Source organism: Austrofundulus limnaeus, unplaced genomic scaffold (assembly GCF_001266775.1).
Source record: "Austrofundulus limnaeus strain Quisiro unplaced genomic scaffold, Austrofundulus_limnaeus-1.0 Scaffold88, whole genome shotgun sequence".
NCBI lineage: Eukaryota > Metazoa > Chordata > Actinopteri > Cyprinodontiformes > Rivulidae > Austrofundulus > Austrofundulus limnaeus.
Genome location: NW_013952490.1, coordinates 1,285,037 through 1,298,110, shown reverse-complemented (window position 1 = coordinate 1,298,110; position 13,074 = coordinate 1,285,037). Strand labels below are relative to the sequence as shown.

Here is a 13,074-nt window from a genome sequence, read left to right as displayed (position 1 = left end):
GGGCAGGAAAAAAAATCTTAATGCGCATCAGTCGTTTTTTTTTTTTTTTTTACAAACTTTGTAGGCGATACGCGCTCCAGAAACCTGATGCCTGCCGGCGCTGTATTATTCTAACCTGGAATTAAAATGCCTTTGACCTTTTTCCGAGGCGATGACCAGACGCGAGGCTCACGGTGACCGTGATGAATAGCATAGTTCTGGTGTGGCTGATTTTTTTAAGGACACATGACACGCTCGGTCTCCCCTCATGTCCGCTTCCTGTTGGCGTTGACAAACAAGGCTTGGATTTCTCAGCATGCCTGGCATTCTTGTTCACCCCGTCTTTCCTGGAGTTTGGAAAGGCCTCCGAGCCTCCCACCCAGAACTGCCGTGCACAAAGACACACAAAGCTGCCGGGTTATTCAGTTTGCTCTAAGCTCTCTTCCCTGTCGGCTGTTTGCCTAGTAATTCAATTCAGATGTTCAGGATCCAAAAACATGTTTGCTTGAATGAAATCCACCTCTCCACCCACATTGACCAAGGACTGTGCTTTTCTTAGCTCCGGTCCAAATTGGACAGCCAGGCAAGGTACTGCCACCTTGGCCTTTTTAGCTTTAAATTTTCAGAAGACACAGATTTCTTTCTTTGTATTTCCTCATCAGCAATCGGCTGTTTTTTTTGCCCCCATTCTTAAGACTAAGTCAAATGACTTTTAAGAGCAGATCTGAGTGTTTTGTTCCATACAGACACTTATATAAAGAGCACTTTTTCTATCTATACTATAGATACTCGCTAGAATCCATCTGTCATGTAGATGTTTATATTCAAAACATGGCTCTCTGATTATACTTTGTGAACCCTGATGTATAAAGCTGTAATGGGCTTAAGAAATAGTACTTTTACACACAAACTAAGTAAAAGAAGGCATTGATGCATTCATGTCTGGAGCCATTAGTCGTTTTTTTTTTAAGTAGAAAAAAGTATATAAAAACACTTCATGCTCCCTGGTTTCAAGAGAGTCTAATTAATTCAAATTAGTATCAAACTTCTGCTTGCTGATTGATTTGATTGACTGAAGTGCCCTAGCCTTAAATAAGGGAGTTTTTTCTTGATGAAGTATCTGCCTTTACGCCCTCGAGTTCCTCCTGCAGGTAGGACAGGAATCAGAATGGACGTCTGGAGCGAACCTCTTTCCCCTCGAACCGCTGCACCCAAGAAGGCAGCTGAAAGTAGTCCCTTCGAACTTATGTTTGAGTGCACGATTCGTGTATTCCAGGATATGAATAATTAAAAGAGCATCATTTCAAATTCTCACTGAACCGCTTCCCAAAATGTGTTGGCACCCAGGTCTGGAGGTCTCCAACAACTCTCACAGCATCGGGAAAATTCAGGCGTATTGTACACAAAGTAGAACAACAAAGCAAAGCTCAAATATACATGACATATGGGAGCTGGGAGTTTAACCCAGCAAGGTAACTTTTTTTTCTGCAACAAACTTTTTAGTGTGTGTGTGTGTGTGTTGCCTCATAAGTCTGCAGAAATCAAAAATGTCCTGAGCAAAGCGATCTTAATATAGACATGTTGAACAGGAGTAAATATTTTCTTCTCTCGTTTGCCAAAGTTTTTAAAGGCAGATAAAAGTTTGCTTTAAATAAAAAAAAAGTGGCAAGGGGAAAAAAAATTAAAAAGCTGAAGAGTTGGAACAATTCTGAGCAACGTGAAGCAAAAACGAGAGTACAGAAGTCTCAATGCAAACCTTGTTTCCCAGCAGACCACGTTGGAGAGAGACAGAGGTTGAGAAAGGAGGGGGGGTGGGGAAGGATATTGAAGAAAGGTTAGCCTGGAGGAACAAGACTCCTTTCTCCCCTCCCACCCCTTGACCCTCCCATGTGACAAGTTGAGCCAACAAGTGGTCTATTCAGCCTGGCAGCCAGGGGGAAATGGCTGCTCGGCTCGAGCGCTGCCTAATGAAAGTAGAGACGCTGGTTATTATTATTATTGTCCTCGTCGGTCCCGTCCCAGCCGTGACGTCGGTCAGATCGTGGCACGGACCGCCGCCTTTTTTAGAGAACAGAAAAAGAACACCCCGAAAACAATAAGAAGTTTCATCTCTTACAGCTCAACACTTATCTTAAGTTCGATCCAGAATTTTAAGTGGTTTTTCCAGCACTGGTTACATTTATAACTCTCAGGATGGTGGTTGCACTCAGACCGTGCAGGGGGACGACTGCTCGTGTCCGTGGCTTCATCCAGTTTGCCCAGGCTTGATTGTGTTTGTTTGTGGCTCGCTCGGTGCAGCTTTTGGACTTGGTGGCACTGTTGTTTTTCTTGTTGGGCTGAACAAACAGTTCTCTCCTCGACTAAACGACCGTAATGATCTTGGCATGTGTCGGCGAGGCTTTTAAATGCTCCCCGGCGCTGGTTCAGATTGCATCACAGGGTCCGTTTTTGCACACATAAACTGGGATGTTTACTATGGAGGGCATTTAAAAATGACGCCACGCGTTTCTTTTAACTGCCGTAGCAACAAGTTTAGTATCTTTTATGAAACAGAAATGCAGTGTCTGGTGTAAAACACTTGTTGCTAACTTTTAGCTTCATGTGTCTTTTATTTATTTTTTTCTTTAGTCCAATAAAGTCCCCGTGGTCCAGCACGCCCACCATGTCCACCCACTGACGCCCCTTATCACCTACAGCAATGAACACTTCTCTCCCGGCACGCCGCCATCACACCTCTCGCCAGAGATCCTCGACCCAAAAACAGGTGAGACGTCTTCTTATAATGTCGAACTAATAGTATAAATAAAACCTGTTTGTAAAGTGGCACTGAAAACTACTGTCAAATTACTGAATTTGACACGTTTTCTGCGTTTTAACCAGGAGAAATGTAAAGTTTGACATTAGGTTGTAGTTATTTCAGGTGTGATTAGGTATGAAAAAAAGAAAATAGTGCATGGAAAAAAATCTTTATTCCATTTTCTAAAAGATGAAATTAAATCAAACTTAAACTAAACTGTTTTTTAAAATCTGTATTCTAAAATATACAGTCATAGTGAACACTTTGTGAATCTAAGTTTAAAAATGTGCTTCATGAATGCAGCCTGTTTACCATAGGAAAAATAATAATAATTAAAAAACCACATTTACAAGTTCAGCCCTGAAGTGTATTTAGCTTTTTCTCTTTTACTGAACTGAAACAGTTTCACAGAATGAACCTTATGTTGTTATGAACTTGAGTTGTTTGATCAGGTCCATAAATTTGTCACAAAACATCCAACAATTTCTTTTTTCTTCTTCTTCTTCCTCTGTACAATGTGTTGTGTAATTCAGAGCAAATGTTTTTGCATCAAAAGAACCGAAACCTGTCGATTGGCGCCTGGGCTTGTTTTTAAAGGGGAAATGTGTGGAAACGCTGCGTGAAAAAAGGGAAGCAGTTGCTGCTTTTACATGGATATTACCCTGATATAGACTGTACTCTGCATAAGATACTGTCGTGTTATCAGTACGACGCGTTGCACCGTTATGTCCTTCTTAAGTTTTCACATCTGGTGAACCGCACGGAGCATATCTTGGTCCATTTAATGTTGGGAATGTTGGGGTTTGCCTTCAAAGATTGGACACAAATGAATGTGTGCAGAATGGGGCAGCTGTGGATGAAAAAAAAGACACATTTGGGATGAATAAGAAACCAGAGCTCAACATGAGTTTGACTTATTACTCAGTTTATGCCTCTAACATGTAAACAGGAATCAGAACAGAACATCCCACATGCTGCTCGCGTAAAAAAAAGCAAAATGTGAAGATAGTTTTGTTTGGAATTGGATCAGTATTATATTGTAGGGAACATTTATTCACATTGCAATCAGTTGGACTCCCACTGCAATTTAATGCAGATTTAGATTATAGTGGCTGAAATGCTAGAGGCAAGTAAACATTACTGTGAGCATCGTGATGACAGAAGAGAAAACCTATGAAAGTTCAGCAGGTGTGTACTGTTTTTGTTAAATGCATATATATTTTTGTCTTATTATTATTATTATTTGTTATTACCTTCAGGTATCCCACGAACGCCTCATCCATCAGAACTTTCTCCGTACTACCCTCTGTCTCCCAGTGCTGTCGGTTCGATTGCGCATCCTCTGAGCTGGTTCATGCAGCAGTAAGTGCTACGTCACATAAAACTCATCTTTATTTTGCTTTTCGTAATACATATAAGGATTATATTGTTAGGTTTGTGCTGAAAAATGTCGACAGTAAACAGATTTTATTACAGTCTGAGACAAATATTTGCATTCTGGGTGTTGCGAACCTGCCCTGAAGCCGCACGGCAGCGTGTGAGTTCAGGTGCGCTGCATTGCACTGATAATAAATGAAAACATCTGGGTTTACCAGGCGGAGTTTCGAAACATTTATGGGTTTTTCTGCGGCTCCACTAATCGATTGCAACGGTTCTGCTCCGCGAGCGGGTGGGATTTGAGTTGATGAGTAGAGGATTAGTGCTGGTGGGCTCACCGTCAGCTGTGTTTGATCCACCTCGCGCTGTAGCGTTCACTCACCCCCGTCTCGCCTCTTGTCTCCCAGGCAGGGCCAGCCCATGTACTCCATCCCTCCAGGGGGATTCCGTCACCCCTATCCTGCGCTGGCCATGAATGCCTCCATGTCCAGGTGAGTGGATCGTGTTCAGCAACATGACCGCCCTCCCAAAGGCAGACATCTAATATGCGCTGCCTCTGCCACACACGCTGTAATCACATTTTCCTTGCTATTTTTTTACTTCTTCTTTTTGCCAAACAGCAACAAAATAAACAAACTACTGGTTTAGACTTTTAATTGTTGGATTATATGCCGTCACTTGCATTAATAGGATCTGAAACAAAAACTAAACAACATTCCTCACCTTGAACAAAGCGTTGCCAGATCAGGAGCGGGGTTCGGTGTCGGGACTACAAAAGAGATTTGAGTTGGGAGTGTGTGAGAGACGGGCTCAGCTTCTTAAAAAGAGTGAGCACATTATTGGCATTCAGTACTCCTCTCCTGTCTTCTCTCTCAGAGCTAAACTTCTGTGGTCAGGCTGGTGTTCTGAGCCACTACTCGCTCTTTCACACACACACACACACTCTCACACACACACACACACAAAGCAGAGATGAAAGGGCCGCGAATCGATTAGGACAAATCAAAGCTTATCTGAACCCACATGTCCCATCAGACCGAACTCTCTGGCCCTCTGTCAAAATTGGAAAGATTTGTAACGAGGCTTCCGGTGTTAGTGTGAGATGAAATATTCAGAAGGCTGTCTGTGATCAATAGCTGGTGCTGCTCCATCTTGATACGAACTCACAACATAATCAAAACACGCCTCTTGGAAGTTTTTTTTACACTGCTACCTGAATTAGATTGACTTCTAGTTCAGTGTTGCGATGTTTCGAGTATTTTCAGCTTTTAGATACATTTTAGTACAATGTAATGGTGTTTTTTTTAGCTTCACGAGTAAGTCAAAACATGAGAGCAGATGTCATACAAAGAGGTCGACCTATGAGGGTTTAAATCTTTGCTTTTTTATGTTTATGTTTGGCTCATCCACATTATGATTAATTTACGTTAAATGTTACATCCTGCTAAATTTAAAAGCTTTAAAATATGAAGTGCTAGCGTGTGATTTTGAAATGCAGCCGTGGAGCCTGATGCCTATCTGTTACAGTTTAAAGGCGTAGTTATACATTGTTTTCTTGTAAAAGTCACACTTTGTTTCTGATCAATAAAAGACATTTTTAGTGTGCACAACTCACATTTCCTTATAAAAAAGGGAGAATAGTAAATGGGTGCCTGGTTCTGAAGAATAATAAAAAAAGGATAACTAGTAGGGGTGCAACAATACACACTTGTATCGAACAATACAGATTTTTAAATTTACTTTATCAACTTGTCTTCTGAAGATGTTCTGTGTTAAAGGATCAGTGGATCTGTGTTCGACTACTCCACCTAGGCTGCATTTTTGAGCACAGGTCCAGAGAAACTTGCTGTTTCAGCAACATTTAATTAAAAAACTGTACTTTTGAGGTTAAACAAATGTTCATAATTAATATAAATAAATCACAAGTTAAAAGGGGCATGGAAATTTCTCTTTTTTGTACGAAAAAATATCGAACCGTGAGACTAAAGTATTGAACCGAACCGAATTGTGAATTTCCTGTATCGTTGCAGCCCTAATAACCAGCACTCCAAAAATACCATGGTTTAAATAAGGGCAGAAAACAGGACGCGTTTCGGCTACATTTGACAAACAACATGTAGCCGAAATGCGTCCTGTTTTCTGCCCTTATTAAAATCATGGTATTTTTTGGAGTGTTGGTTATCCCATTTTTTTTCTGATCAATAAAGGAACAATCCTCCCGGTTATGGTGTTTTCCATGGTTAATACTTGCTTTACTTGAATTCAATTCAGCTATAATTCAGGTCAGTGTTCTTTATACCTACGAATCAGACCGCTACTCTGAAACGACTTATTTTATTAATTGACTTTATATAAACAAACTGAATTAAACTTGCTTTTTAATCAGATCAATATGTTCAAATAAGGCCGATGCTGATCATTCAAAAAAAAAAAAGAAGAGGCAAAAATCTGTCCATCAGTCATTTTGCGACATCTTACAGAACCAGTTGTAAGGACATATTTTGTTAAATTGTGAAAATATCTCTTATAAATGGAGTTTGAGTGTCATCACTTGAAGCAGCACTGCAGGCAGTCATTGGGGGGAGGAATGTATGTTTATTTTTTATTTTTTTTAACTTTATTTTCAAGGGAATTCTATGACACAAACTTGTTTATACTGTTTGAATGTTTAAGCAGACTATATGAAAAGAAAACACGAGTTGAAAGTGAATTTTAAGTGGGGGTATTTTAAAATTAATTTTATTTTAAAATAGTTTTTTTGTGTAGGATATTTTTAAAGTCTCAAAGTAAAAGAAGAAAACTTTATTTATTTATTTATTTACTTAGTGTCTGCGAGCTGATTTGTAACCTTGTTGTGGCGTTTGATGGGTTGAAGCTATCAGAACTGCGTCGGTGCGTTAATTATTTATCGGCTGCTCCTTTTTTTTTGAGTGTATGGAAACATTTTATTTGGCGTGTCGCATCTCATGACAGCCTGGCATGTGGAAACACTTGAAAAGAATCACATTTTTTCTGGTCAACATTAGTTTGAGCTGCGATACGGCGGCGTGGAGATTAATGTCCCTCCTATTTTTTTTTTTGTGTCCGACACAACTCTTGCTCCGCTTTAACAATCAGAAATCGCGAGGCGCTTTGTAAAGGTCGTTTTTTTTGTGGAAGGCTGTCGGGGCGCTCGCCGCGGTCTGCACAGGTGGTGAGGAGAAAGGTTTCAGGTGTCACGGCCATGCTGTCACCATAGTAACACCACACTCCACTTTCCTTCAGTCGTTGGTGAATAAAGAGTCTTTTGAAAAAGTCTTTATTTGAACAACAACAAAAAAAAAGAGTAAGCGCAGTACACATTGTGTGCATGAATTCAGTCTAGACGGAGGCGGTGGGCGCAGTGAATTTACCCAGAGGGCAAGGCGGCGGGAAAAATTTCGCCACGCGGGTCAAATCTTTTTCTCCGCCACCGCCTCAGTCAGGTTCCATAAAGGTGCACTGTTTCAAACTCTGGACTGTTAAAAACATTGCCTCCTCTCCCCACCTCCATCTCAGCCTGGTGTCCAGCCGTTTCTCCCCTCACATGGTGACCCCTCCTCCGCACGGCCTCCACCAAACCGGCATCCCCCATCCCGCCATCGTCTCGCCAGCCATCAAGCAAGAACCCAGCGGTGACAACATCAGTCCCTCCATGCATGCGTAAGGACAATGAAACGCTGTCAAACACCCCCCCTTTCTCTGCCACCGTTCACACATTTATTCACAGAATCTTGTCGTTGCTTCGGATTAGCAGGAAGTCTCCCGTTCCTGCCAAGAAAGAAGAGGACAAGAAGCCTCACATCAAGAAGCCTCTCAACGCTTTCATGCTGTACATGAAGGAGATGAGAGCCAAGGTGGTTGCAGAGTGCACTCTGAAAGAGAGCGCCGCAATTAACCAGATTCTTGGAAGACGAGTAAGAAGGCACTAACCCAGACATGCATTTGAGTTTATATATGTGTGTGTGTGAGTGTGTGTTTGACGGTCCTTTGTCCACAGTGGCACTCACTGTCAAGAGAGGAGCAAGCCAAATACTACGAGCTGGCCAGAAAAGAGAGGCAACTGCACTCCCAGCTCTACCCTGGATGGTCAGCACGAGACAACTATGTGAGTAACTCGCCTTTTTTTCCCCCTACGGTTTGCCCCTTTATCAGAGACTAAAACTGTTAGCCTCTGCTCAGATGTGACTACACGCATTAAGTTTAGCCAGTGCACTTTTGATCTCGTGAACTGAAGTGGTTGAGGTGGCTCTACTTCCGCTCTGAACAACAGTTTTTAACAGCATTGTTATATCTGTGCAGGGAAAGCGGAAAAAGAGGAAGAGAGAGAACAAACCCGACTCCAAACCAGAGGGTAAGAGGCCTCCCCCTTTTTTTCTTCTTCTTCTTCTTCTTCTTCTTCTTCTTCTTCTGGGCTGCTTTCATTTATTTGCTTTTTTAAGCTCAACAACTTAGAGGCGAAAAGAATCGAACAGCCTGACATTTATTTGTCTTGCGACGCTCACGTGAAACCCGAAACTGCACATTTACGTTTTGTATTTTTGTTTACCTTCAGTGCTTTAGTGCTCACTAACCTTTTGACCTGCCTTTTTTTATACTTTTGACAAGCAGCTTATGAGGTTCAGTGCTCATAGTTGCAGGTATGTTTGTAGTTTTGCAACCATAAATAGCCCAAACAGAAACGTTTTTCCACTCCTCAGTGCACATGTTGATGTACGTTTTGTATCGTGTTCCTTTTTTGAGTCATACATGCGTACCATGTGAATCTGCCGTGACATCCTGTTTTAGTCTCTTCATTGTGATGTGTTGACCGGTCGATATGAGAAATGTCACGTTTGAAAACTTTCACATCTCACTCATCCACCCCCCACCCCGTCAGCTGCAGCATTACGGGACTTGAACCTGTCATGAGGTCAAGCAAGCCAATGAAGAATTCTAGCTTCAATTTTTTGGGTTTTTGTTTGTTTCGTTCTCCAGACTTCTCCCTCCGGACGAAGAAGCAGTGCGTGCAGTACCTGCCCTCGGAGAAGATGTGCGACAGCCCCGCCTCGTCGCACGGCAGCATGCTGGACTCTCCGGCCACCCCCTCCGCCGCCTTGGCCTCCCCCGCCGCTCCGGCCGCCACCCACTCCGAACAGGCCCAGCCGCTGTCGCTCACCACCAAACCGGAGGGACGCGTGCAACACCACTTCTCCTTACCTGGGAAGGCCTCTGGGTCCTCCTCTTCTTCCTCCTCCTCCTCCTCCTCTTCCTCCTCCTCCTCCCAACACACCATCTCCATCCCTCTCGGTACTTCGAGTAGCCAGTCGAACACGCCCATCCTCACCCGGCCGATCCCCTTCACCTCACTGCACCCCTCCCTGCTCTCCCCGCCGTCCCCCTTCCATCAGGCCGCCCTGCACTCCCATCATTCCCTGTTCCAGTCGCAGCCCCTCTCTTTGGTTACAAAACCAACTGAATAAATCCCACAAAAGGCGATTTTATTCCCCCCTCCCTCCCCCTCATTCATTGTGCTGTATATTGCTTTTCTTTAAAATAGGTATTAGAACAACTTTTTTTCTAAATAATGAAAAGGAAGAAATATTATTGGTCAATATTTGACTGCCTCCTTTTCTACGGCTCTCGATGAAAAATGTATTTTTTTGTAAAGTTTACTGCAGAACTGGGTTCTTTTTGATGCATTTATCCAATGAACCTCTTGTATAAAAGAACCAATGTACATAAAGTTTCTTTATAAAAGCAAAAGGAAACAAAAACACATTTTACTTTTTAGCCAAAACCTAATTAATGTTAGTATGAAGTTTTAAGTCCTAGTCTTTGCCAATAATTGCAACCCTGCCCCTCATTTTTTTTGTTCAGTTCACGAGTGTGTGCCCCTTCTTTGTCAAATAAACATTTGAAATGGTTTCTTAAAGAAAACGTCTTGGTCTGTTTTTCCCACATTCTTTTCTCCCCCCCTTGTAGTTAATGTGATTTGAATAGATTTTTTTTATCTTAGCAAATAAGAAAAATTGAAAACAACCTTCTATAATGAGTTGTAAAATTTGATTCCAAACATACTTCAACTTAAAACCCACCTGATTACTTGATTTGGTTTGATTTTTAAAGTGACAATGTGGCATTTAAAAAAAAATCAACCAGAGAACATCCTCATAAAAGCCTTGCTGCTGGTGGCACAGACATTTTAAAGTTTAATAAAGCAGAATTTAGGCTAACCACACTGGAAAATGAGCGCTTACAACCAGGGTATAGCGAAACTCCCGGGCCCGGAAAGAAATCCAAATAAAAAAATTATAGGCATCTGCTCCATCTTGGAAGCGGAGATCCCAGAACAATGACACAAAAGCAGGTCAGCGCCATCCCATCACTGCAAAACCCCTGCTCCGTTTCTCCATCCTCTTCCCTGCACTTTTACTGCATCTTTATTCACCGTTTGGCACGTTGCACAGGCTTTAATTAACTCAGAGGTAATGGAATGGAACTCCTGGGACCTCATTAGGCATTTTCAATTTGTGGAAAAAAACACACAAGGTAGGTTACAGTTTTTGGTGGCTTTCATGGTGACGAGAGGTGCCAGGGATGGACCAATTATGTTTTAGCAGAGGCGGGGGGGTGACACCGGGCTGGAAGAGCTGCTGACACCACCCACTTGAACCAAGAGCTCACCTACAGAAACGATTAGTTATTTTATGGACAATCCTTCATAATAAAACATGGATGTTTTAATTATTATTCTTTATTGTTTGGATTTTTGGCAAACTATTAAATGTTCTTCTCATTTAGGCTTAAACCTGCAGACAGATGGACGGAGGATGTGTTTCTGTTTTGGTCTGATAGCACCGAAATGTTAATTCTATCATGTTCCACCTTAAACAATCATTAGCCATAAAAAGTCTTTCTCACTCTCTCTGTTTTACATTATTTCAGACACATGCCATACAATCTGTGGCGCCACGAGCCTCCTCACCCATCCGTCAGTGAAATTACTAGTAATGAGTTGTCAAAACAGTCAGCAAATCTGTCCTGTCGAGGTAATAGATTCAGTGAAAGCATTCAATTCTCCTAACTCTGACTTTGTAATGAAAGTCAGTCCCCTAAAAAATTTACTCACTTGTTTATCTGTTTAAAATCTCATGAGTTTTAGTCTGAAAGAGTTTTTTTTAAATTAAAACACTTAATTGTTTCAAGTAAAATTATTTGTGCAAAAACAAGTGGAATGCAAAGTGTGTTGTGTTTAAGTTCCCTGTCTCCCCCTCAAATTATTTGTTTTATCTGTTTGGATGCTGCTGCTCTCAACATCTGCCATGTAAGCACGAGGTCAGATTTAATGCATGTTAATTTTTGCTCATTAAATTCTTCCAATCTCTTGCCAAGATTGTTTTTTTAGGCCCTTTCCTTTGATCTTGATTTTTTTTCCAGGTTAACCATTTCATTTCCCATATTGTTCTCAGAAGCACATTATGAAATTGCTCCCATCACACACAGTAAGTCTGAATACAGATAAGTTTTTGTGACTGTTCAGATCAACACACTGCATGAATGTAATCAAAAGGGGCTGATTCCCATATCTGCTATTGACTGCGTGACCTTACAGTCCCACTAATAACAGGATGCCTGCGCGCGCTTCACATGTGGCTTCCTAAAGTGATATTAATTGATTGTTTCTGTAACATTCACTGAGCTTAGCACGGCTCAGCTGGTGCCTTTGTGAGGACAGGTACAGCTAGCTGTGAGCTTAAGAACCTCCTTAATGTATTATTCATACCCAGTTGACCTTAAAGATGGAAATGCAAATGGGTGTCAAGAATTGAGAGGGATCATTGGACTTTTCAAATGTCAAATAGCCTGCCACAATTAAAACATATTCATTACAACAAGCCGCAGGTCCCCCTCACCCTGCTGAGATGTAAAACACCTCCAATTAACATTTAGATCATTATCTCATCTCTGCAGCTCCTGCACACCTTCAGTTATGATGGCTGGAACATTTGTAACTGAAAGGTTTAATGACTCATAAGTGGTGTTTTACTCCATAGATTTTATTTTTTGCTGGTGCTTCTCAAAGAAGAAACACATGGAAACATTTAGTTATTTGCTCAGAATAAATTATTATTATTATTATTATTATTATTATTATTATTGCATGTCAATACTGCCATCTGCTGGTAAAATTAAATAGTGACAATGTGAGACAAATCCTCATCATGTTAGCCTTTAACCTGAAGGTGTCAGTAACATCATCACATCCTTCTCTGTTGAATCATTTTGGGGGGTGGGTGGGGGGACATCAGTCAATACATTGCAAATTATTTCTGCATTTCTTGCACTTTAATTAATTGGAGGTTTTGTGCAGCCTCAGTGCTGTGTAGATAGGAACTTCTGATTTCTGAGAAAGGTTTAGTTTCATGTAGATTGTCATACCAGAGATTATGTCTCTAATGGAGTTCTTATTCTCTGCATTTTCCTGCATCTTGTGTCATGAAGTAAAGGAAAATGTCAGCTGGTAGAATAAACAAAGTTACCATAATTTAAGACTGGAAAATAGCATAGAAATAGAAAGGAAAAAAACAACAACATATTTTGGGGGGAAAAAAGCAGCAGGTGAGGAGTTTAAATGATAAAAAGTATGTGGGTACTCTAAACAAGAAAACTGGATAAAGTAGTCTAATGAGAGGTATAGTAGAGTAAAACCGAACATGTAAACAGACAAAAAGAAAAACATTCACCATATACAACACTATAATTAGTATAAAGTTTTATGTTCACACGGATGTTACAAAAAGAAAGAAATACGCTCCTGATCAAAATCTTAAGACCAGTCAAAAAAGTGCAAGAATTTGCATTTTGCGCTATTGGATCTTAAGAAGGTTCTAAGTAGAGCTTCACAATGTTAAAAGAAGAAA

General features: G+C 41.1%; 1 protein-coding gene across 1 annotated transcript in view; it reads left to right on the top strand.

The window, feature by feature from the left end:
• Window positions 1–9,416, top strand: part of tcf7l1b (transcription factor 7 like 1b) — a gene marked incomplete at its 3' end in the record, with an annotated part of 39,643 nt that extends 30,227 nt beyond the window's left edge. The window contains 8 exon segments of the mRNA XM_014012089.1: window positions 2,608–2,743; window positions 4,036–4,138; window positions 4,561–4,644; window positions 7,691–7,834; window positions 7,926–8,088; window positions 8,172–8,279; window positions 8,474–8,525; window positions 9,149–9,416. Coding sequence (XP_013867543.1) covers window positions 2,608–2,743; window positions 4,036–4,138; window positions 4,561–4,644; window positions 7,691–7,834; window positions 7,926–8,088; window positions 8,172–8,279; window positions 8,474–8,525; window positions 9,149–9,416 — 1,058 coding nt within the window.
• Between the last annotated feature and the right edge of the window lie 3,658 nt (window positions 9,417–13,074).